The sequence below is a fragment of the Melospiza melodia genome, chromosome 5 (assembly GCF_035770615.1).
Source record: "Melospiza melodia melodia isolate bMelMel2 chromosome 5, bMelMel2.pri, whole genome shotgun sequence".
NCBI classification, from domain to species: Eukaryota; Metazoa; Chordata; class Aves; order Passeriformes; family Passerellidae; genus Melospiza; species Melospiza melodia.
The window spans coordinates 73546621-73573423 of NC_086198.1; the positions used below are offsets into that span (position 1 = coordinate 73546621).

The following is a 26803-nucleotide window of genomic DNA, read 5'->3' on the forward strand; positions in this document are numbered from 1 at the left end:
ATGAACTACAGCTGGACTTTGTTCACATTGACGCGCTAACCTTTGGCCAGCTGAAGTAGCAGAGAAGCCGGCTGCTCCCGGCGAAACACGATCACAGTGTACCCAGGGAGGAACCTTCTGTAAAATGCCCTTTAATCAGTTCCAGTCCTTGTTAGGGGTTGTAATGATTTAGGCTTCGTTGATAGTTTCAGTAAAAGAGCATCTGAAAGCACAAGGTCTGTCCTGCTGCTTCTCTGTGACCTCCAAAGTCCCTGGCTGAGGTCCTGAAGCAGTGGATGGCCGGGTGCTGGGGACACCCTGCTGACAGAGGCACCAGGTGTGTGACAGCTTAGCAGGACACAAACCTCCTTCTGGCAGCCAGCTGAGGAACAACCTGCAGGTTAGTCACCATAACCCATGGTAGTATTGTGGTTGTGATTGTATGGTATTTAGGTTAGTCACCATAACCCATGGCAGCATTGTCCTGTGGTATTTAGAAGGGGTTCTGGCTGTGTCAAAGGGAAGCCTAGGCAGTGAGAGATGTTTAAGTCTCTTGGGAAGTAGTAGATGCCCTAAAATGCAATGTTCATTGAGGAGGGGTTATGGAAAAGCTTGTTTAAGAAATCTGTCTTCTTAGCTATAAAATGCAAGAGACTGTCTTATGCTTTAGATAGCAAAGTTGATCCTTTTGTGAAGCTGACTGTGCTCTGAGCATGACTGAGAATCCCTGTTAGAAACAGGCAGGCATTGTGGAGGCTCCTGTTCTTCCAGGTCACCAGTGCCACAGCATGTACAGTAACCCCCATGCTGTGCTCCCCAAGTGCTCTTTTAGTGTTGTTTCATCTTCTAAGTAACCTTTTCAACTGGATAAATTGGTCTTTTTTGGAGTAAATACACAAAGTCAAAATCTTACATTTTTTCCTCTCTGAAATGATGCAACATAGTAACTGCATAAAGACATTTCTTTTGTTGGCATCATCAAGGCAATTTTAAACCACTTAGATTTAATTTCTAGCAATAATTGGTCCCAAAAGAATTGAGAGTTTCCAAAGAAAAACAGTTTAAAGCCTCAGAATAACCTTATTATTCTTCAGTGGTCTTGTGGTACATCTTCAGAAAATAATTTTTCTTCACTTTTCAAAGGCCAGAGATTAGAACAAGACAAACTTCACCACCACCTGATAGCTTTATTTGCTTTTTCTGGAATGTGCTCTCTTTTACATACCACCAGCTTCATACCATGAAACATACGAGAAGTCAAGTTGAAGTCCTGATATGACATTGTTCATGTCAAGCATGATGATGTGGCACCAAGAGTGTATTGGTTTCATTCAAATAAACTTAATACATCAACAAAATTTCAACCACCTCTTCATATACCTCTAAATATAAACAGAACAAATATTTTTTCCTACAGATAGAAAATTCAGACCTCAGAAGTGACATGAAAGTCTGAGTATTTGGACAGATGACAACCTGGTGGTTGGCACATTAATCTGTGTGCTAGATAGCAATATATTATCTATTCACATTCAGACATTCTGTGCTAATCTTATGGAATACTCACTGGTGAGGCAGCAGGAAGGGCAATGTCCTCGTGCTTAAGTCTCTGCCTACCTCCTTTAGTTCTCTGAGGACAGCACACAGCCATGCAAAGGTCACATTTCAACCATTTTAGCTTGCATAGAGACAGTTGCAGCTCCTTCTCTGGATATTTGGTAAAATGGTTACTTTGAAGACGTAACCTATAAATATTCCCACCAATTAAATGTGCTTCCTTTAGGAGTGAGTTTGTCTTGCTTTTTTTTAGGAAGGGCAAAGTCACTGACCTTTTAAAATTCCTGAGAAGATTTTTAATTTTTTTCCAAAGAAATGGAGTATCTCTGCATATTGATTGCCATTTGTCACAAGCTGCAATTTCCAGCTTAACTGCAGATGCATCCTTGCAAACAGCTCATATCTCAGGTGCATGGTGAGCATTATTTCTGCCCCACAGCAGAGCAGTTGATCACATGGGTTATATCTCTCCTAACAAATAAAACATGCTGGGCTGTGTTCCCTGAACCCAAAGACAGCACAGCAGACAACCTTTCTGATGAAGCCTTCTCCTTCCCCCCAGAACAAGGTGGCCTCAACCACAGGGTCTAGTTTGGGCAGTCCAAGTGTCTGCATCCATCCTGGAGCAGAGAAGAAATGTGAGAAACAGAGCAGAGCTGAGAGTGCAGATACTGCACAGAACATTTCATTTTGTGGCTACAGCCCCTCATTTAACCAAAGTAAAGGTGTCTCCCTGTCTCAGGACCATTTCATGTAGCTTCCAGGTCTGGCTTAAGTCTTACTGCCAGTTTGGAAACGTCCTCTTGAAAATACAAACCTTCTCCTAGAGATAGGAGGTATGGGACTTAGGTTCTTCCTGAATGAGATATATCTCCTGCTTAGGTGTTGTCAATGGCTCAAGAGTGGCAGATCCTGGGTCATTGTAGAGATATTTTCTTTGCTGAGAAAGGGAAAGAGCAACTTGGCTAGTGGATTTAATAATTACAGCCATTCAGACCATTCTTTTCATTCCTAACTATTTCAGCTATTATGGTCCTTGAAACCAGACACTTTTCCTGGTTTATCTTGTCAAATACCGATTGAGGTATGTCACCAGCACTCAAAGATTTTTCTTTGAGAAAGAAGCATTTTATAGCAGAATTGTAGTTCTGTAAAAAAATCACCTCACTGTGGTTATGGAGAGCTGCCCATTAACACAGCCTTTGAGCACTTTCAAGTTTAATTAGACTGGCTGTACCCCACAGGGTGACCTGGGCAGCTCTGGCAGTCAGGGGATGATGCCTGAGGGTCCCACACCAGCAGCGGGCCCTGGCCCAGGTGCAGCTGCAGAGGTGAAAGTGCCCTTTTACTATTTAAGCATGTTTCATTAAGGTGAGCACGTTTACCACAAGGTTGCAAAGTTTCTGTCAAGAGTCGCTCATGTTCCCCTTCTCTTTGTGTGCCAAGCAGGTGGCTGGGGATAGATGTAGCTCTAGCACTTGCCTGCGCTGTAGATAACATTTGGTGGAATAACAGACAAATTCATCCTGTTTCCTACTCGGCAGAAGCACACCTCAGACTGGCAACATAGCTCAAGTCACCCCAAAGAGTGGCTCAGGAGCAGCATGGCTGCAGCTCGTTTCTGGTGCAATGCTGGCTGCAGAGAAGAAAGCTGAGCTGGAGAGAGGTTTGCAGCCCCAGTGCTGCCTGCCCTAGGGGAGGTCAGCAGTGCAGAGGAGCAGACAGGATGCACAGGCTGGCAGAGGAGGAGCCAGTGCTGGGCTGAGCTTAGGCAAGGCATGTGACAGCATGGGTAAATCTGTGCTGGACCACATGGCCAAAATCTGCCGTGCCATGGGTCAAGAGATGTGACCCCACTCTGGTCTCATGGCAGCACCCACCACTGATGGGTGACTGAGTCACAGCAAATTCCTTTCTTGTGAAGTCCCATCGCAGCCTGCTCAACACAGACTTCTCTGGTAAAGGTGCCTTTGCTGTGCACGCCAGTGCAGACTCTGCCAACATCACCAAAAGCTGCTTTTTCTAATCCTGATAGTAAACCAGTTTTCTGAAAAATGGAAGTTGTGGACATGTAATAAAATACAATATTAGAGATGCTGGAGTTAATGGATATTTTAAATTCCCCAGCAGATCATTCAGTCTCCTGTAGTCTAAACTTTTCCTCCATGTTACTGGGAGGCAGAAAAATAAATTTGCCTTCCTAAAGGAAACTCTGTCAGTCTCCTTATTGGATAACCTCTTTTTACACACAATTTCCATGTGATTTTTATTGCTTAATTTTCAATAAGACATTAGGAATGAAAATAGAAAAGCTCATGCCCTGACCAAAGATGATGCCTGTTGGCTGGAGGAAGAGTTTTTCCCTTAATATCCTTATATTCTACTGTGAGCTGTAAAAAAGCAGAGCAATTCTTAGAAGAGACTGTGTGTGCTAACCACACTCATTTTCATACCCTGATTCTGTAAGCTCCTGTAAATATATGTTTGGAGGTCTTTATTCTCCTTCTTGTGAACATGTATCACATAACCCTGTGGTTTTCTTTGCAAAAAGCCCTGCAAGGAACCAGCAAGAATATTGTTTGCCAGTAACCTTTTAATTATCAAAATTGGTTGGTACACGGTTGGCTTGTGCTGGTTGGACATCCCTGCTAGCCACAGGAGGTGGCCATTGGGTACCTTTTGGTGACCTATTGAGCTCACACTGCTGTGCTGCCCCTCCTTCCTTGGTTCCTCCAGGACCTTCAGCCCCTCAATAAAATTCCCCAGCTGCATAAAGACTAATAAAGAGTTGCATTTTACTATTCTACCTTCTGGTCTCCCTGGATTATTCAGTGAGCTCCTTGGTGTTACAGAAAGGCTGTCCTTTACCTCACTGTGGAATCTCATTGGCCTCCTCAGAGGAGGAGCTGTGCTCTGAAACTTGATTCAGCAGGTTTTAAAAGAAACCCTTCCCCTGTTTTCCCATGAATTTGCTCAATGCTGGTGACTTGATAAATGAATTAAGCCAGCAGTGCTGGCAGAGGGACAGGTCCCACCCTGTTTTACCCCTCTGCCAGCACAGGTGCTCAGGTGGTGTGGGTGGGTGGTGGTGCAGCTGCACAAACCCTTGTGGCAGCCCCAGCAGAGGCTGCAGTAAGGATGGAGATGGACCCTGTGCAGACAGCAGCAGTTTAGCTGTGGTGTGAAAGAGTGGTCTGGTGCAGCCACATCAGCCTAGCAAGGGCAAAACCTTTTTCCTATGGAGTGTTTTATTTACCCTAGGACTGAAAGGCAATTATTGTATTAACCTCCCTTGTAGATATGTCTATCCAGAACCCACCCTGTATTTATTTGAATGGAAAGCAAACATGCCACAGAAATGTAATGACTATGGCTATATAAAAACAAAAAACACTACTTTGTGTTTTGCCAGTTTCCTCCTGTTTTGTGTGCTAATTAAAAAGCTATTACACGCTGTGGGTTTATTCAGTATCTGTCTTATATTTTTGAACCTAAAGCCTGCTTTCAAGTTTAAATGAAAGCACAAAATTCTACATGGGGAAACTGAGCCTGACTGTTGCAGCGATCCTCTGTGCCGACTTTCATTGCAGAATGACAATAAAATAAATTTTTGCTAAAAACAGAAGAAAATCTTTGCCTAGTGACCAGAAAGGTTATCAGAGCAAATCCTACTGCCCATGAGCTAGAAAAGCCCAAGACTAAAAAACAAAATGGGAAAGCACAAGTGTCCTTGGCCAAATTTCCCCCTGTTGGTACTCCACCTTCAGGGCTGTGACTTTGTCATCTCCATGGTGGGATAAGGCATGTGGCTGCTGGCAGAGCAGATGGGGAGTCCACCTTTCAAAGGGTAATTCTCTGTGATGTGGCAAGGTAAGGGTTAAAACATTGACATAGGTTATGCATAGAAGCAGCTTGGGTGTGAGAGAACTTGGAAAGCTGTGCCTGTTACAGACTTTATGTTCTCTGAAGGATCTTCCCAGATTTTGGTCTGCAATAGGTTAGGGAAGTCAGGAAATGACAAAATCTTCTGTATTAACTCACATTGTATAAGAACGCGTGTAAAATAACATGTTATTAATTTAAATAAAGTGATGTTGTCCCTTTAAACATTCAAATAAGCAATAAAATTGTTCTATAAACATGTGGGAACCTGTTTCGCCAAATACAGAGTGGCTTTGTTAAAGAGAGAATGAAATTATAGAAAAGGAAAAGGCTGTTTGTTACATTATGAGATCCCAATTTTTGTAGCTGTATTGTGACTGATTCTGGGTTTATGTGTGAATATAGTGATCAAGACTTTCTGAGACTGAGATTAGAGACCTTGTCAGTCACTCTTACATTCATGTGTCCTTTCAGTGAAATATTTCACTCGGTACATTCCCTTCTCTTCCTACTGCAGTCTCTCAGCAGTTTTTGAAGAGCAAATAAAATCATAAAGGCCAACCCACTGCTCACTCCTTACTCTCCCTTCTTATTTCACTTGCTCATATGTCTGCACTGTTACATAATGCTAAATTTCCATAACGAAATATCTCCTGAAAACCTATTTACTACCATAATTATCAAAACCACTCACTCTTATCTGGACAATGACATCCAGACATTGTAAGCCTATGCTCAGCCTCTGGATCTCCCAAAGCATTTGGGTTTGATCTTTCTAAAAATCTCAGAGGCAGATTCAATGGTTCATTAGAAAATATCACACTGAGGAGCCCAGTGCACTCCATCTGCAAAGGCCAGTTCATGTGTGTACTTGCAGAAGAGAGACAGCTGAGGGGAGCACACCAACTTGTTGGAAGTCTTTTCTGCATCAGGGAGAAGATCCCCATTCACAGGCATTACCATATTCCAATGAATGTCATTTTTCTCCTTTACATTTCTTTTCTATCGCTGTGTTCAGGAGAATAATTATTTAGGAAAAATCTTTCACTTGCAATCCCTCTACAGGAAAGAATAAAAGGCAATGGAAGGTTTAAGGGAAACATGGGCATGGACTGGTCTGGACAGTTTTCGTTTCACATCTCTTAGGATTTAGCCCCTGCTTCACTGTCAATAATTAAAATGACAAAACAACTAAATATATATGTTATTATTGTAACAGTGGGTGGGTTTTGTTCATTGTAGGCAGCTGTACATTAGGAAAGAAGTGCTTATATTTTTAGCCCAGAGCAGTGGATGCTGTATGAAGAGAGGAGCATGTGGTGTACATACAATCCATTCTCCTGCAGCTTGCATGGCTCTGCCCTTAACACTTTCCACTGTTCCTTACGTGCCATCATAAAGAGGTACATAAAGAGTTGTGCAATCACTGTGAACACAGTGGTTTTGAAGTCAAAGGAAACCAGGTGTCTAATGTCAGGGAAAGCTGGGCGACACACTGCAGAATTCTGCCTTAACTTCTGAGGTTTCTTATAAAAGCACAGCCTGCAGGAAAAACTAGTACATTTTTAAATTCTGCCACTGAGAATGGCAACACCTCGGAATGCCCTGCAACAGATGATCTGTTGATGATCATTGCTTTAAACAATAACGGGAAAATAACTTGGAAACTAACAACAGGATGCAGCTAAAAGTGAACATATGAAATGAAAGCCATGGGTTTGAGAGGCCTCCCTACATGATCCTAATGGACACAGCCTTGAACAGCCTTCTGAAAATGAGCCCATCAGCTCACTAGCATCAGTGCTTTCTCACTTACATCAGACGACTCTTCTCTGGGCATTCAAGTACACATACAATTGTAGCTGATAGAATTCACTTTACAATATTTTTAGCTGTAAGTTTGATTTGTTTTCCAACAGAAAAATATGAAGTAAGAGAATTATACTGAATTTTAAAAATAAATTAATTTGGAGTTTTGCAAATTCATTACTGCTGATTCACTTTTATTCACTTTCCTGTGGAGATCAGTGGCATTAAGGCATGGATCTTATTTTGGCAGAATCTCCTAGATTTTTTCCCCCAGTTTTGACACTGATTTTTTCCATAGTCTTGGGTAAACCATTTAAATTTCCATGCTGCAGCTTCCCTGCCTGCAGGGCAGTACCTGCTTCTCTGCAGCTCTTACAGCTTAACATTTGCAGGGATGAATTCTGAAGATGAAAGACTTGCACAGTAGACTTGGGCTGCCAGCACTCTGGGACCAGGATCCAGGCTCCAGGTGTGTTTGTACAGTGCCTAACACACCACAGCCCAGCACAGTGGATAAACAAGAATAAAAATCCAGAACAGAGTGATTGTAATCACCCATTGGTTTGCAGTGTAAGTAGAACAGGTCTCCTTCCTGTTTGCTTTCAGAAACCACCACAAAGATGCTTCTTTTGCCAGTCTTTGCCACCCTCCACATTTTTCTAACTTGGAGGCGTCCAATATTAGAGTGCTTATCTCTACACCCCACTGACTCCCTTACCCCTCTTCCCTATTGACCAGCCTCTGACTTGGCAATTTGAGGTTATTTCTTAAGTTTTACATGCCCAGACTAAAGGATTCAGAGGACAAGAATAAATTATTATGTAGGACCATCTCAAACAAACTGATTCCGCAGAATATACTTGTATTTATTATTTGTCACTGAGAGCTTAAGACACTTTTCCTTGCACATGTGGATGGCCTGAGGTTGTTGCTTGTGTGCTTTGGATGGAGGTTTGGATCAGGCTTTCTTTTCAGGGTAGGAAAAAACAGTAAAAAAGGAGAGAAAGAAGAAAGAAATGGTTATGCCTGTAAAAAACACCTGGGAAAGGACTGAAGATTGTAGTTGTTTTGCTACTGCAATATGCTGTTTGCTTCCCACCTTCTCCAGGCTGTCTCCTTTCCCAGAAATGAGCCATCTCCCAAGGTTTGCCCTGCTCCCTCTTCTCCCGTCGGCTGGCTGTGCACACTGCTTGCCAACTGGGCAAATCTATCATCCAGAGAGTGTTTGGGAGCAGTTCCTCCTCTTGGCTGCTCGAGAAGGTGTGTTGTTTGCTTTGCCTAAGTGCTCCCAGGGCCTAATGCTCCGTTGTTATGTACAGACCATTTCTACTGTCATGAATCATGTTTTACCACCCCTGTGCTTTTACTTCTGCACCAGGTGCTTTTTTTCCTTTTGAGCAAACACGTTGGAGTTTCCGTGTTTACTGCTGACACAGTGCATGTCGGGTACACGGCACAGGCTGAGTTATTCCTACCGTCCCACCGCCGACATGTTCAGTAAATCTGCTTCTGACTCCAGGAGCTGCAGACCCTTTGTTTTTCCTACAACCAAAGGTAAATTGATTCAGCGCAGCCTGAAATAATTTTACCAGACATACATGAAGAAAAAGAAATATTTCACTGAAAAAGCCTCATGCAGTCAAGCAAAATATGCCCTTTTCTTATCTTATCTGTCGTGAGTAACCCAAGCTATTTGCACAACGCCTTGTGCTAGGAAGGAGTTGTTTGTACATGTTTCACTCCTTTTTTTCCAAGTTTTGAATTTTGAATGAAATCTTTCTCTTCAAACTCTTTTTACCTGTGAAAATGTTACAATTTCTCGTTCCTATGCTTCCCTGAAGGTTGGACCCAGCCCTCCCTCCAAAGATCCCTTCGTTGCAGATAGTTTTCTATTAATCTTCAAACCACTTCGGAGAGCTCGCCGCGTCTGGCAGCACTAACATCCCCTCTCCCTCCCGTCCCACCCACTTAGCCTCAGCCTAAGAGCCCTTAACAAATGACTCCCAAGGAATTTAAATGGCTAATGCTCGCTGGCCAATAAAGAGATGCATAAACTCTATAACCAGGTTGCACAGCTCTTGCCATTAGGAAGAAAGGTTGCTCGGGCAAAGGCGCGAGTCCCCTTAACCTGTTGCACTTCGATCGCAGGAGCGGAGAGGTAAGGGAAATCTTGTTTGCTCTGCAGGGCTTTTCATCTGGCTTTCATTTATCAGGGGGTTGAGACCAAAACTATGTCATCATCAAGGTTTGAGTTCAGGGGTTTGCCATCCTTTAGAGGGTCCTAAGGGGTTGTTTGAGAATTAAGCAACTGCTTGTGAGACTGAGCTGTGAGATCAACATGTGAATATCTAAAAGAATTTGCATAGCAAATACCAAAAAAAAAAGTCAGAACAATGAACACTAAGCCATGGATATTTTAGACAGAAGAAAACAAAATCATGGTTCTGAGATATCTTTTCTGCTATCTTAGATTAAGGAAGCAAAAGGTAGCCAATTGCAACTGCTTGACATTGTGTTTTCAGTCAGTCTGTCTCTGCCATTGTCTGTGCTGCCTGGTATTTTGTTCTGCTTTTTCAAGAGCTTGACATAAAAATAAAACTTTAAAAGTGGATTATCAGGTTTTGGTGCAGAATTTGGGGTTTGTACATTGAAGGTGGCTAGGAAGGTTTAAGTAAACAGGGTATATCTGCAAGTATTATTAATACAAATGAATCTTTATAGCTCAATGTGCATACTGAAAATTTGAAAGCATTACAGAAAGTCAGCTTTGATATTCATATTCTACTTAAGCAGCATGTGAGATGTGTAAGACTTGTATGTGACATTGGACACATGACGCTAATCTGTTCACCCTTATTTATTTCATTATTAATTTATTGCTTTATTGGGGTCAGTGCTGATAACAATAGCGAAGTTTGAACTTAAACCAGGAAAAGAATAAATGCACTTGCTGAAAGTAAGGTTCAATTAAAGCCAATGACAAAAATGTCAGTTTACATGTGGACCAGATGCAGCAGCTGTGCATGATGTTGTCCTGTCCTGAGCTAGGTGGGATTGAAACCATGATTCACAATGTGTCTGTAAAGCACCCCCACTGCCCCTGCACATCCAGGCTTGCCATGGGGGACAGCCTGTGCTCAGAACCTTTGAGGGATGTCATGGCAAATGCTGTGCCCTGCCGTGCTCCATGGCCTGGCAGACTGGGTTGCAGAAAGGACATCCTTTTCAGTGTTATCTCTGAAGGCCTTCACACTCAATGCAGTCTGCTGTTGGTGCTAGCTGATGGTGTTGCACCAAAGACCCTACCAGTGTGTGTAAGAGTTGAGAGAGGTTTCTAATTAAATTGACATGGTTAATCCAACAGGACATCAAAACGTGCCTCCTTGTTTGTCAAGGCAAGGCCACATGACTGTCTGTCAGGAACTTGTTGTAATGTTGTTGGTCTGATTATTTTTCCATGGTTTCTCACACAGATTTGCACTGTATAATCAAGTTTAGATAATATGTTGCATAAAAATAAAATTAACATAGATTTTGCTAGTCTTTTTAATGATTTCCATTCAATTCTGCATTTTACCTCCAGTCTTTGCTGAAAAAAATTTATTGAATCAAATGATCCTTGTCTTCTTTCTTCAGCTTCTAATTAAAAGAGAAATAATCTCACTTAAGGTCAGCAAAAGGTTAATTTCAAATAATATGTGTCTCAAACCCCAGTCCTTTTTTGGAGTGAACAGAAATTTCATTTCAAAACCATAGATATTTCCAAGTGAGCTGTAATTTCAGTAGACTTAAATTGTCTTGAATTAACCCAGCACAGGAGAGTTGCCCTCTGAGAGATTTCCTGCCTTGGTTAAACATTTTTTTAAATTTATAATATTAACACTGGGCACGGGTAACAAGTGCTGAAAATCTCTTCCTTGTACTTGTAAATCTTGTTTCTCAATCCTCCAACCCAACGTTCAAAGGTCTGTACAAACTCCTTAGCTCAGAGGTCAGGTACAAATTGCTGCACTTTGCAGCTCCTTTCTGCCGATATGACAGAATTTCACGGGAGGGACGATTGCCTTCCAGCCCCCACTCCTGGGCACAGGCAGTTAAAATGGTGATAGGCACAAGTCAGCCATTGGTACCTCCGTTTAATTAATAACTAACTGGGTTTCAGCAGGGCAAGGTGCATATTATAAAAAGGGTCAAATGTCAGTGCACAAAGGAAAAAAAAAAAAAAAGACAAAATCCCAGCCACTGACTAAGCCAAATGCTTTGAGTTTAATGTACTTTCAGCAGTGAACATTCACATATTCACATCCCAACTGTGGTTTGCTTTATGTTGATTTTCATTTCGGTGACCTGAGGGGGAGGGAACACGTTGAGCCACTTTCACCTTTTCCTGGAATCTCTGCCTCCTGCTGAAAGCCGGGCTGCAGGTTGGGCCCCCTGTTGCTGCAGAGCTCACGTGGTATACACAGAGATTAGAGTGTTGCAATGAAAGTAGTGCCTGGGATTAGGGTAAACTCAAAATTCTGAGGCTATTTTTATTGTAGTAAATTTGATAAGCAAGTAGACTTTATATGAACAAGCAGAATGTGTTATGTTTCACTCTGAAATCTCCAGGAGAGTTAGAGGAAAAAGTTTGATCAGAAAAGCTGCAGATGATGAACTTTTTAAGATACTATTGATAGCATTGCAGAGTGGAACATACTAATGTAATATTTAGGTAGACAGACAGATAGATACTATGTCATAAATTCCTTTACCACAGAGTTCAGCAAAGACTTTGACAGACATTTTCAATTATTGAACTAAATCACTGTCTTCATACATAAGATTTTTCTTCAGAAGAACAAGAAGCGAAATAAGTGAATGTGTTATCTTTCCCATGTAATGATTAACAGATGAGTCTAGTTGTGGTTTTGTTTTTCAGTTGCAGAACATTGCTTCTCCTGTCCTTCTTATGGCAAAAGCTTGCAAGCTTCTAGTCGATCCCGAATGAAACTTTCTCCCTTTCCAAGCAGAATGCTTTCTAATGCAGATAGTTAATGAGGAGGACACACTAACCTGTATCAGCATTTCTGCAGAGATCAGTGCTGAGTTTCATTTTTGGTAAAGAAATGCTGCAAAAATTTTCCCATCAAGTACAGCTTATCCAGAATAGGAAAGAGTACACTGAAATTTATATATCACACATTTTCCTGTCTGATCATGGTAATGATGGACTTTATTGACTAGATTGAAATATGGGAATTTGGGGAGAAGGGGATAGTTGTGCTGTTCCCTGATTTAGACCATTGATAAAATGATTACACAAACCATGTCTCATCTTCTCAGCCTTCCTCAACATGTGGCTTCAATACATTGCAGGGTAATAACTTCAGCCTCAGCCAGGAACAAGTCCTATCAAAATAGGGGAGAGTTATGAATTAGTGTCAAATGGAGTGGGTAAAAGATGGGGCAAACAGGATAACACAGGGGTTACACAACTTGTTGGACAAGTTCTGAATGACTTGCAGAAAAGTGCATTATAAAATAAGGGGGCACTAGGTTTCGCTTACCCAAACTTATTACTCATATCTCATTGAATATCATTTTTGCAGTTTTTAAGCAGGGGTCAGGTCATTGAGGGACCTTCCTCCTGGGAATGTTCACTGCTAGGCATGGATAGTGCTTACATAAAATGCAAGTGGATCACACACAAGATTAAATACACCGTAGAAAGATGCAGAGAGAGTTGGTAACAGGATAGGCAGGACGTTTGCACAACACAAGGTGCCTTTATTTTGTAGGGGAATCATAATTTTAGCTCCATTTTTTACATTGTACATAAATTTCTGTGAGGCCAGATTAATACACCATGGGAACTGATATAACAAGGTTAGGGGAATTAGATCCTTAATTGTTATTTTTCTAATGATAAAGGTGAAAATAAGAAGTTTAACCTTCAAATCCTAGTTTGAAGCTGTAGCCAATTGTTGACTGTACAAATTCCTTGTTGAATTATCTGATTAGCATTCAAGTTTTAACCTGGGAAATTCCAGGATATTAATTTACAGAATAATTTCAGGTGTTTTCCTACTAAAAAGGAGCAAGAAGTAAAAGAACAGATTTCTAGTAATTTTGTTACAAATTTTAAAGCCAAATACATTGCTTTTGATTGGTGCCTGGAGAATATAACCTGTCTCTGTAAGACCTTTAAAACAGGATTTTCTGTAGTGCTCATCCCTATCTTAAATATATCCCTCTTGCAGTCATTAGAGTCTTGTAACTGATGTCAGGGGAGTCATGCTACGTGTGAGTACTGTCAGAATACCACACTTTATTTTCTGTTTCTTTCTTTGAACCTAATACAATCAAAAGTCACAATCAACAGATTTTGGTGAGTTTTAAATTGAACAAACAATTTTTAACATGTTTAGCCACTTAAGACAAATTTAAGCGACTAAAAACCATGCACAGGCCCTCCCTGCAGTAAATCCACCCTGACGACTGTACTTCAGGCCTTGAGCATTAACTTGCCCCATACAAAGTGAACATAACCAGCTGACCAGAATAAAACTGAAGTTTAATCATGAAATACAAACTCTTGCAATCAATCAGAACTCTGTTGATAGGCTCTAGATTAGAATGCTAATTGTCACCATAGTAGAAGTGGGAATTTCGTAAAATCATAGAATCTTTAAGTTGGAAAAGACCTCTAAGATGGTTGAAATCAACCATTAGCTGAACACTGCAAAGCCCACCACTAAACCAGGTCCCTAAGTGCCACATCTGCATATCTTTTACATACCTCTGGAGTTGGTATTTAAGCACTTCCCTGAGCAGCCTGTTCCAATGCTTACAGCCCTTTCAATGAGGAAATCTTTCCTTCCCTGGTGCAACTTGCAGCTGTTTCCTTTTGTCCTAATTTCAGCAGCTAGCCTCAGGATTTAATAGTCTGGTTTATCCTACCTCTCAGGCATTGTTGTTCTCTATATTTAAGCATAATACTTCTAGTGGGCAGAGAGCCTCTGCTTGTGCATGTTCTTGTCTGAACATACGTGGGAAATACGTGGTGCAGCAAATGCTGCTCCGTGCACATCTCATTGTGTTTGTGCAGCACCTGAGCCAAAACGTTCCTGACCCTGGCTGGAGAGGGACAAGTTCAATGACCCAGTTGAGGCATGCAGATGATGATGATGAGAATAAGCAGTCCTTTAGCAGGGCTGGCAGGAGGATAAATTGCACAGCAGACAGACATGTCATTGTCAGTGATCTCTGAGGTTACTTTCTTCCAAGCCATTCATCACAAGCTACTCATCAAGCCTCTCGCCAGCCGTTGTTCCTGCCCTTCAGGCCTGCTGACTCAGTTCACCACTTTTTCCACTGAGTTTTGCCAAAATGATACAGATTATGAAAATTCACCTTTTCAAAATGTTTCACCTAGCCTGCAGCAACTTCTTCACCCAGTTCAGCTGCAGGTAAAGATGTGTCTGATGCACTGCAGACATTGTCATGGCCTGTTGGCCTCAGGTATGGCTTTTTTGTAAAAGGGTGAAGGCATCATCCATCCCATCCAACCTTTGCTTTCCTGCCTAAAAGACCTTCAGAAAAGGGCCTTGGCCAAAAAGCTGTACTGAAATGCTGTGCTCTGTTGCACTGACCCAAATTTCACAAATTTCAGCTTTGGACACCTGAATTTCATTAATTAAACCAAGTGTGATCCTGTTCCTGTTGATCCCCACACTGGGCCCAGATTCTGCAGCTGGGCATGCCATGGCTCAGCTTTGGCAACAAAGACATCTGCTTTGTTCAGCTCATTTTTGAAACTAATGAGGAGGAAAAGAGTGACAGTCTTGTCAAGAAAGAGCAAAGTGAGGTATAATGATACTGTAATCATCTTTAAGCAGAGAGGTAACTTGCACAGGACACTTGAAGCAATGCACAAGTCACTACCTTATTTAGAATTGATGAGGCTGTTGAATTTTTCTGTTCAGCCAATAGATCTCTAAACAGGCAAACTGTTTTCAGTAGAAGCATTTCTGGGGTGTCTGATGTTTGTGATAAAATTACAAAGTTGTTCTTAGTAAGCTGTTGGTTTTGTATGCATTTTATGAATATAAAGTTGTCATGGGAATAGAGTCAGGATTTGAAAATAAAGAACTTTAATGACAGCCATGCTTTTAGAGCTGCTGCCTATCATCATCATCATCAGGATCAACATTTTCCCTCATTATTTCAAGTAAAATACCAGGAAGGTCACATTTAAGCCAGTAGCTGTTATTTTCCTCTGTCAACTGGGTGTATTTGAAATTTCAGCAACTGTCTTTCCCTCTGTGGTTTAAAATGCAAAGCTGTGGCAGTTTCTTGAAGGAAGCAGTAGCTGTGCAGAGTCCATGAGGACACACCCTGTCAGCTCAGTGGGAGTTTGTGCAGTACAGGGTCTGCAGGTGGGGCACAGGTGTCCCCATGCCTCCCCTGGACAGTTATCACAGAGACAGCACATCTCCCTGGTCTCTCCTGTTGCCTGTGGTGATGCTGGCACCTGTCCCCAGGCTTTGGGACTGCCAGCAGTTGTGTCACCCACAGATGATGCCACTAAACCCATGTAACACAAAACTGGGGGGGTGAATTAAGTCCAGACATAAACAACCTCATTTTCTAGGAGCACGTGAGTGAGGTGGACACACAGTTACTGCCACAAGGACACTGGCTGTGTCCCTGTGTTTGTAAAAGCCTGTTTGACCACACTAGGATCAACAGAGGAGAACGTGTCTGCCTAACTTCACAGGGCACTGCCCAGTGCTGGACTAACCCAGGGATAAGTTCCTTTGTGGACTTTGGCCATTGCTTTCCTGATGGGGCCCCAAGCTGCCTTTGCCCTGGGACAAGGGACATCACCATCTGGCCCTGCATTGTTGTTGATCAAGGTGTGGTATTTCTACTTAATAAAATACCTGCCTCAGTTAATCAGCCTGTCCACAGTATGCTTTAGGTCAGTCACTACCAACGCAGTAAGCTTGCCATTTAATATTCTGGGATGTGGGATGTAAGTGCCTTTAAAGAGAAGGTAATTCATGTTTAGGGCAACACTTATTTACAATCTTCCTACTGGCAGCAGAGGAGTTTCTCAAGCAAGGTGAAGTGAAATTTGAATGGTTTCAGTGCAACATGTATGTCTGCTAGTTCACCTGTGCAAGGAAGTCCTTGGAACAGAGGACTGAGGGGCTCACTCATGCCTCACTCCTGAGAGGCTGGTAAGCCTCACTCCTGGTAGGCTGGCAGATGTTAGCATCCATCTAACAACATCTGGTGTGAACAATCAAGCAAGATTTACCTTTTTCTAAAAAGAAGCCAAGGACTTGTCTCAGTCCTGATAGTGAGTCATTTAAAACTTTGCTGTCTCCAAAACACAACCTTTCTTGTTAAAAATGTATGTGTCTGTCTCTCTTTTTTTGAATCTATGTTATCAAGATCAGATGTGCCTTCCTCCTCAGAGTCTAGAAACCAAGCACTTATATTTCACAAGACACTGTATTTTAATGGAGATTAAATTTTTGCCTTTTCTAGCACTAATCTCACTTATTGGGTGCTGGAAATCAGTTTGTCTTTATTAAGGCCACTAGACCCATATTACCAGCCCGTGCCTTGTGTAGACCTGCAACACAGGGTAGCAGGTTTTCATGATCAGTTTACTGTTGACTTAAAAAATGCACAAGCAGGTTTGAACACTTTGGAAACTGGTATTTTCAAAAACTGTTTTCTTGAGAGGGATTGCATTTTAGTCTGAAAAGGGTTAAATTGTGTTGGTAGCCCATTTTGAAAGGCAGTAGCAGCAGAAGAGAAAAGCACTCAGACCAGACAGGCTGTGCATTTTCTCATCAAGCTACAGGTGATCAGTGATGACAAATGTTCTGGTAACATTTATCAAGGTGTTGATTATATGAACTTAGTCAAGGTGTTGAATGAACAAGTTAAGTGTGTATTTAGTTACAAAAATTAGGGCTATATGGGCACTATAACTTTCTTAGGTAGGACTTACTTATGAAACCCAGCTCTATGTAGCTGCATAGGAAAAAAACCCCAAACCACATTTGATCATGAATCTTGATTCAAAACAAATTACATAGGGATAAATGCATTTTAGGTTCATAAGGAATTTTTAATGATGCACTATCACAAATGGTGTGTGGCAGTGTCTGCAGCAAAGGTGGCCAGCAGCACTTAGAAGCAGCTTCAGGTACAACTTGCAATATGAGAAATCATCTTGCTGGTGCAATGCAAAATGCTGGAGAACATGCAATCACCTGCATGGCCATTGAATTACCAACTGGTTTCTGGGGCTCAAGGGAGATTGTTTCAATTCCCCTCACAAACCCAGTAGCCATCTGCAGCTTTCCAGACTATAGCCCCAGACACAGAGCCCTGCAGATAACAGAGATATGGGGACCTATTTTGTGAGTTGACCTGAAACAGGTGGTTTGAATGGAATTGGTAATTTTTAAACTTAGCCAAACTTGGGGTGATAAGTACTTGACTTGCCAACAGGTGGCTCATGTAAAGGTAACGATTATTTCCCACCAAAGTGTTTGTATAACCAGCTGTGCTTTTATTCCAAGAAAGGTGAAGTTACACTTCTAGGAGCAAACTGTCAAGTGAAAAATGAAGATGTTTTACTCTATCTTAAGTTCTTAATTATTTCAAATAATTCCCAGGAATAAAATTAAAATGTGTGTTAAAGGGTGTCTGTTAAATAACTGTTAAAGGGTGATGTTTGAATCTGAGAGAAATGTGTATCAACAGTTCAAGAAGCTATTCATGACAGATCTGGCTTCAAAGGAATCATGTTTAGTAAAGTATTGCCTGAGCATCAGCATCACTTTTACTGCTCTCCACTTTCTTTATCTTCTCCTCTGCTCTTCATATTCTTAAATTAAAATGGCTCAGAAGCATCAGCATGCAACACTCATAGCTAAAAAACACGTGCAGGATCAGGTATTACCACAGACCAAAGCTCAGAGGTCTGGTTTCTTAATTCCAAATACATTTAAGAGTTGAACCAGGCTCAACAGTGTTTGCCCTGGCTTGTGCAGAGGCACCTCTGGGTATAGACCAGCACAGCTCCAGACAGCTCAGGAGCTTTACTGAAAACAATCTGAGGTGCTGAAGTTACTAGGATTTTAATAGATTTTGTGAACCATACAAATCAGACTTTGGTGCCTAAAATTTGTGCTGGTATTTTTGTGAACTTGAGCTTGCTGCACTAATGAAAAATCTTCCTTGGTGGTCACCAATGCAATTATGGGACAGAGAGAAACCTATGTCTCACTGAATAAGAAAACTGTATAGAATAAATAAATCTCTCTGAAGCTTCATCCTTTTTTATTTAAAATAAAAAATAATCCTGTCAAACCTATATATTGGGAACACTTCTTACAGCAGTTTGCAGTGTCCTACAAGGGTGAGTGTATTTTGACAGTTCCATCAACAGACTGGTGATGAATGCAAGTCATGAAAAATAAATCAGTGAAGGAAAGACTGATGGAGTTGTAGAACACCATGGGAAGGAGCCAATAGTGTAACATTCAATAGGTGGGATCTATTCGAAATGCAGTTGGGATAGGGCTGAATGCAAGGTTGTGGCATTCAGAGTAGTAAACACAAGTCATGCCTGCTACATGGGACATAACCAGAGCACGTGGTGCTTCTATAGAGGATTTGAGGTTAGAATTGAAAAAAACTCTCCCCAACTACATGTGACTTGCCAGTGAGAAGGTGTGAAGAAGCAGGCTTTGGCAAGACAGACGTGGGGTGAAGAAGGAGGGATGATCCTCATCCCTGTATATAGCAAATGTGAAAGAGGCTGAAGCTCTAGAGAACTGTCAAAAGACCAAAACCCAGTAATTTTGGGTGCAAGTGACTAATCGTGAGCTTAGCCTGCAAGTTCTATTCGAAAGACAGACTTGTGTTGTGATTCAGTGACTTAAATATCACTAGAAGGCATAAGCAGAGGTCTTGAAAGACTGCTTAGTCTATCTAATCCTGTCTGGAAGCAAAAGCCAGAGAAATTCTCGTGAGAAATATTGCACACTTACTTGTATGAGGGAGTGGCTAGCAAACAAGCCATACAGGGATGTGTGGTCCACAGCTCTCTGATTCCTTACAGCCAAGGTCCTTGTGGAAAATACAATTTACTCAGATAAATGCTATAGCACCTAATGTGCAAATAACACTAAAATGTAATGGTCCATATCATATACAATCACTTGTATTAAATTGTCTGGTGGACCACTGCAGCTTTAAAAGTTGATGAACTAACTATTCTCAGAGTCCAAGGTGTCTTATTTAATTGTGCTCAGAAAGAACGTTCACTGTCTTGCAGTTTTGGTTGTTAGCATGGTCATTTCCTGTATGTCTTCACTTCCTGCTCTCTGCCTCTGTTCAAATGCAGAATAAGGTTTCTGTGATTTACCTTCCTCTTGCAGGCTTGCAGTGCCATGCTTGGTTTAAAGCACAGCCTCTCATAAAGAAGTGATTCTCTTCAGCTTTTGTCAAGTCCTGCTGTAATAATGGAAGAGACAAACACCTCAGATATTGTAACACATGCAGTAGGCAACTCAGAAACTTGTCAGATCACTCTTTGCACAAAAAGAACACAAATTGTCCCCCACCCCCACTGCTAAAGTGTATTTTCTATTTCCTACTTGACAGTTACTGCAGAGGTCTAGAGGAGCAAGGGGTTTGTTATGAAATGGAAGCTGTCTGGTGCTTCTCATGCATTTGCCACCTTTCACCATGGAATATAGCACCTGGGGCTTTTGCTGTTCAGAAGTAAATGGATTAACTGATGAGTGACTGAGAGGGAAGAGAAGGCTCTGTAGGGTACCTCTGTCTTCCTGTCAGTATCTTCTCTCTCCCAATTCTGTGCAATCTCCTTCTTACCACTTCAAAGATGTCTTGAGATTTTGAGGTACTTGACGGCATCCATTCATGTGCCTTTGGTGTCCTGTGACAGCAGCTCTTGATGCCTGGGATGTGTGAACAGGTGATCCTCGACCATTCCCTCAAAGAGGAGCTTTGCCTATGTCCAGGATGCGCTGTCCCTGCAGTAACATTCTTCAGGCTGGTGTGACTTCTTCCTCTGTTTTTCTGCAGCCTTAGTCCCAGTTTGAAAAACAAACTTGCAGAACAACCACAGGAAAATAAAAGAGAGAGGTGAAATTCTCATAGTAGCTAATAGCTTTTAACGAGTGTCCTCCTTCTTCATTTGGCCAGGTTTTATCACGCTGTGAATGAGTTTGACACCATGACCGCTGAGGATTCCACTGCAAGGATGAGCAATGATTCCACCAATGTGGCCACCACAAAAGTGCCCGAAGGCGTTGCCGGTGCCCCCAACGAGGCGGCTCTGCTGGCCCTCATGGCCCGCACTGGGTACAGCATGATCCAGGAGAACGGGCAGCGCAAGTACGGAGGGCCTCCTCCCGGCTGGGAGGGCCTGCACCCGCCGCGGGGCTGCGAAGTCTTCGTGGGCAAAATCCCCCGCGACGTCTACGAGGATGAGCTGGTCCCTGTGTTCGAGTCTGTGGGCCGCATCTACGAGATGCGCCTGATGATGGACTTCGATGGGAAGAACCGTGGCTACGCCTTCGTGATGTACACCCAGAAGCACGAGGCGAAGCGCGCCGTCAGGGAGCTGAACAACTACGAAATCCGCCCCGGCAGGCTGCTGGGCGTCTGCTGCAGCGTGGATAACTGCCGGCTCTTCATCGGAGGCATTCCCAAGATGAAGAAGAGAGAGGAGATCCTGGAAGAGATTGCCAAGGTGACAGAAGGCGTGCTGGATGTCATCGTGTATGCCAGTGCCGCAGACAAGATGAAGAACAGAGGCTTTGCGTTTGTGGAGTATGAAAGCCATCGAGCAGCAGCCATGGCCAGGAGAAAACTCATGCCAGGAAGGATCCAGCTGTGGGGACATCAAATTGCTGTTGACTGGGCAGAACCAGAGATAGATGTGGATGAAGATGTCATGGAGACTGTTAAAATCTTATATGTGAGGAATTTAATGATTGAGACCACAGAGGACACCATTAAAAAGGTGTTCGGTCAGTTTAACCCTGGCTGTGTAGAGAGAGTGAAAAAAATCCGTGATTACGCCTTTGTGCACTTTACAACCAGGGAAGATGCCATTCATGCCATGAACAACCTCAATGGTGTTGAACTAGAGGGCTCGTGCCTGGAGGTTACCTTGGCCAAGCCTGTAGACAAGGAGCAGTACACTCGCTACCAGAAAGCAGCAAAAGGAGGGGCTGCAGCAACCTCCGAAGTAACGCAGCAACCTAACTATGTTTACTCTTGTGATCCATACACACTGGCATACTATGGATATCCATACAATGCCTTGATCGGGCCCAACAGAGATTACTTTGTGAAAGGTTAGTAAGCACAATTAGGGGATGTGATGGGCAGCTTTGATCTTAGGCTGATGCCAGAGGTCTGCCTCAGCCAAAGGACAGCTAGTACTACGCAATTTTTTCTTAATACTCTTGTATAGGCCTTTTTGTCATATTTCTGTTGGGTCTTAGTTTATGACTGCATAAAATGTATATATCTATAAATAATTGCAAATGTGCAAGATAGTATGAGAAAGATATCAAATATGGGGTTAAGTATAGATAAAAACCAAGCATGAGATGGCGAACAGATGGATCTGGGTTTTATGAGCAATGTATTAAGTCTGAGCAAGTCTAAGGATTCCATTGTCTGATGTCTCCTTTCAAAGAGCTGGATCCTATGACAGAGTGCTCTGGAGGCGTGGGTATGGTGACCTATCCAAAAGGAAGGAGTGAGGGAAAGCCTTAGATAGGAGCTCTCTAGGTGTCATTTACCTTCCACATTAAAGTGACAGTAATGCTGTCCTTCATAAAGTCATTTGAGAACTACAAGCAGAAGGAATCACATGAGTGAAAAAAAAATTATTTTATTATATATATCTTAATTAGTTATCTGTTATAGTCATTAAAAATTAACCAAAAATCACTTATTCATAAAAAAACCCTAACAGCTATAACTGGTATTATAATTACAATTATCCTGTACTTACAGGAATTAGAGTTTCCTGACATTTGATGTGTATTTCCATAGAAGAAGCAATTTAGCATAAATATATTCTTAAAGCTCCCACATAAACCGAGAAGTATTTTTAACTGTAATCGTTCAAGAATTTCAGCTTCTTCTCAATTTCCAGGTTTGTACTTGCAATGAACTATGGCAGAGTTGAGTAACAGACTAAATATTCAATTAGGTCATCATAAAGTAAATCAATACTGCAGTGTTCAAAGTACTGTCAGAACAGATGTGTAGTCACTAAGATGAATAAAGGCAATATTATTGGAAATGGGTTATATACACCTAATAAAATAGCAGAGAAAACAATTCAACAATGTAAGTGAAAATATATGCAGTCATGGGACAAAGTTGATTAAAGGGCAGGTGTGATGCTGTGCCATCTTGGCAGAGTCCCATTGCAGCCAGTTGACAAGTTTGGTCTTCTCTGGAGGACATCTGAAAGCAGAAGCTCTTCCTAATGCACAGAAATCAGCCAGAGGATCCTCTCACTCTCTACTGACTGCATTGAACCTGTAACACTCACCACAAGAGTTCCATCAATATAAATGGGCAGTTAATATATGCTCACAAACATCAAAAGCTAAACAAGCATAGGCTTACTGGATACTTCTTAGGCACCTCACTAAGACTCAACCATGCTGACTTAAGCAGCCACATTTCTGAGTGCAAGCCTCCAGGTTTCAGCCTGGGGTCACTCGTGCTCCCCACAGGGCTGTCACTGTCCATTACTCACATATTCTGTGTTGTTATCATAAGCAGGCAGCATACGAGGCAGAGGGCGAGGCGCAGCTGGCAACAGAGCTCCGGGTCCCAGGGGGTCCTACCTGGGGGGATACTCCGCCGGCCGTGGAATCTACAGCAGGTACCATGAAGGCAAAGGAAAGCAGCAAGAGAAAGGATTCGAACTGGTTCCCAACTTGGAGTTACCTGCAGTCAATCCAGTGGCCATTAAGCCTGGTGCAGGTTAGTATGTGTAAGGAGGGGAGGAAAGCAGGGGTGGTGGGCAGGCCCCCACTCCAAGCCCTGTCTCAGGCGTGTGAGAACCCCTCCAGGGCCAGTCCACAACTGCAACTGCAGCAATGGGGGTGGCTCCAGGGCTGGGGCTCAGTGCTCCATTGTGCTGAGCGCCTCCTGGCCCAGGCCAGACTTTCTTCACACAAGAGGCATGCAGTGGGATAGGGGACACAAATATCTGGGAGTTCTTCAGACCAAAGTAAAAAGGACTAAAGCAACTCCCACTCCTCCTCTCCCCTTTTGCATTTGTTTAGGAGGAAGCAGACTTTCCTCTCCTTCTAGTCCTGGAAACCAGAACATGGTGACTAAGATCAATCTTCCTCTCTTTTAAGGTCTTCAATGCTAGTTTCACCCTGGGAGATGCCTATCCTAGATTTCCAGCCAGGCTGGAGCCCTGCCCTGTTTAGTCCATCTTGCTCCAGTGGTATGAGGCTGAGAAAAGGATCTGGGGCTTTCCCATTGCAGGAAAGTCCCTGGGTGAGGCAAGCTCCTCCATCTCCATCAGTGGCATGGGGAAGGAGCAAGGCAGGGAGCCCTCAGGTCCATCTTTGCAGCTGTGCAGTGCCTACAGGAGTGCTCTCATCTCTGCTGGGCTCTGATGGGCCAGTCCAAGGGCTGGGGCAGGGATTGCCTCCTTCTGCCACTTTGCCAGCTGAGTGCCCAGCCCTTGTCATGCCCAAGTGAACAAGAGGAAAGCTGAAGCTCTGCAATTCCTCAAGATCCTGTTTGGAAAGATTTTTATTTGGAAAAGTAGCCAAAGGAAAAAGGTCCATGAAGGGGATGGGGACCCCATCCTGAAGTCCTGATGTCTTCTCCTTCATTTTTCTTTCCAAGTAAACTGTAAATGGCAAGATTGCTTAATAATAGAGCTACTGTGGTTTCCCAAAACATGTTTCATTTATGTCAGTGAAAATTACAGCTTGCATCTAATGAAGTCTGTGAAGAGTTCCTCATAACAGCTGGATGAGATAATATCAGAAGTCTAGAGACAAAGGAAGGCTGTTAAGATTAGAGTTGGAGAAAGATCAGACTTCCTGAGAAAACTACCCACTCGCCACCAGAAAATATTACTGCTACGTGTGTTTGCAAAGATACTTTAGGAATTCCAGGTATTACTAAAGGATGCTTGAAAAGTGAGCTTGGAAATGCATGCATGTTAGTGGTGTCTATATTTCATTTGACTGCCAGACAAAAGCTTGAAGCTCAAGCCAAAGTGTCTCTACACTTGAAGATGTTGAGATTCAGGGTTTTTTATTAGACCTTCCCCTGTTGTATGGTTCCAGCACAGCCTCTGAGCACAGCAGCAGTCTGTTTTCCCCAGTCACATCAGCTGATCTAATAAGAGGTACCTCACACAAGAGTTACCTCTGTTATTAAGAGGGTATGACTTTGAAAGCACATTACCAGAGCAGAGGAGTAGAAATGTACTGACTGCACAGTTTCCTGCCTACTGTTTAGACCAACCTTAAAGCTCATTTCTCTGCAAATAGTTGGAATACTCCTGGGAGGTCACCCCAGTACCCCAGATACCTGCTACGGTTTTTCTGCCAGAAGTTATTGCAGAATGGAGCATGTGAGCTCTTTGCCTCGGTGAGAAATTATCCAGGATATTTAAACCAGAGACAAAACCGGTTTGACCTGACCAGGTGGACTCTGTGTAAAAGGAGAACTGGAAAACCTCATGTGTTTGGGGTCTCTGCTTGAGGAAACAGTGGTAGTCCACTGGTGGAGAGCACATTTCTGCCTGAAAGATATCTGAGCAGCTTCCTTGTTGCAGTCTCCAGCATCAGAGCAAGAGTAATGCTTTCTGTCACCTCCTTCCACCAGGCATAACTGCACACTTCAACATTGCAAAGTTCCATTGCACAGAAATAAACCTGTGTACATATTTGGCTTCATTTCTGGCTTAGTGGCTGCACCTCCCATAAATGCCAACGCCATCTCTTAGTCCATCATCCATTATTTATGGATTTCTTTGTTTTCCTTGTGAATAGCCTTACTGCTAAAAAGCTAACAAGCTGAATGCTGAAGTGTGCAATATGAGGCAATGATGGAAATCACAGCACCATAGAATGGTTTCCATTGGAAGGGACTTTAAAGATCATCTAATCTAATGTCCCTGTCATGGGCAGAGATGTCTTAAACTAGATCAGGTTGCTCAAAGGCCCATCCAACCTGAACTTGAACACTTCCAATAACGAGCCACACAAAACTTCTCTGGACAACCAGTCCAGTGTCTCGTCACCTTCATTATAGAGTATTTCTTTCTTATGCCCAACCCTTTTTCAGTTTAACCCTGTTACCCCTTGTCCTATCACTACAGGCCTTACCATAAAGTCTTTCTTGTAGGACCCCTTGAAGTACTGAAAAGCTCCAGCAGAGGTCTTTATCCTGAAGACATCTTTTCTCCAGGCTAAACAACCCCAACTCTCCCAGTTTGACTTAACAGCAGAGGTGCTCCCTCTTGTTTAACATCTTCTGAACCTGCTCCAACAAGTTCGCATCCTTCTTATATTGGGGGCTCCAGAACTGGACACAGCACTCCAGTAGCAAACAGATGGCATAAAACATATTTAGCCAAGCTAGTCCTGGGAAATGCTGGTAACAGAGCTGATATTTTCACAGGGTTGGCCAAAGGATGGCATGTAAAGCAGACCCATTGCTGCCTGTAACTTCTGCAGTAGAAACCACAACTTTCTGTCCTGGAGCAGCTCTTCCTATGGCAGCTACATATTCCTTGATGTCAACAGCTGGAGCAGGGACTCACTGGGACATTACACACTCTTACTGCCTGTGATCAGGCCACTCTCAGCCAGAAAGAAGGACAGCAGTGGTCAGAAGGGGTTGTGTAAATTTGGGTCACAGCTCCCACTCCCCAGGAGGACTGGCCCTAGGATACTCATGGCAGGAGCATGGGGGACAATGCTGGACCAAGCAGCACTGAGCCTGTCACTGTGCATCAGCTATGGTGCTCCCATGCATGGGAGGGAAGAGATGCCCCAGGTCCCCTGCCTGCACAAAAGGCTACCTGCCCTGCTGAGAGCAGCACAGGATCACAGCTGGAGAGTTGGCACAGCTGCGGGGGAGAGTCTTTGACAGGAGGTCCTGGAAACTCTTTCCCAGTGTATCTGATATGTCTGGTCTCTCCTAGTGGCCATCCCTGCCATTGGTGCCCAGTACTCCATGTTTCAGGCCGCACCACCAGCCAAGATGATGGAAGATGGCAAAATCCACACTGTTGAGCACATCATCAACCCCATAGCTGTCCAGCAGGACCCAGCTAGTGCAGCAGCTGCCGCAGCGGCCGCAGCCGCAGCTGTAATACCAGCTGTGTCAACACCTCCTCCCTTCCAGGTGAGCTCAGCACAGAAATCCCGCTTCCCATGCATCCTGGGTGGGGGGAAAGCCTGCTCTCTTGCCCTGCTCCATTCAGGACAGGCTCTTGAGGGTGTCACAGTGCCCA

General features: G+C 43.0%; 1 protein-coding gene across 8 annotated transcripts in view; it reads left to right on the plus strand.

Annotated features, from left to right (window-relative positions):
* RBM47 (RNA binding motif protein 47) overlaps positions 1 to 26803 on the plus strand; it is a 75914-nt gene that overhangs the window by 46033 nt on the left and 3078 nt on the right. For 5 of the 8 annotated variants that reach the window (XM_063157391.1, XM_063157390.1, XM_063157388.1 and 2 more), the window contains 3 exons: positions 20473 to 21632; positions 23083 to 23289; positions 26492 to 26694. In XM_063157391.1, coding sequence (XP_063013461.1) covers positions 20504 to 21632; positions 23083 to 23289; positions 26492 to 26694 — 1539 coding nt within the window. In that variant the 5' untranslated portion in view covers positions 20473 to 20503. Of the gene's footprint in view, positions 1 to 191; positions 380 to 9233; positions 9386 to 20472; positions 21633 to 23082; positions 23290 to 26491; positions 26695 to 26803 lie in introns of those variants that run through there. The other 3 variants (XM_063157392.1, XM_063157384.1, XM_063157386.1) reach the window with 3 other exon arrangements.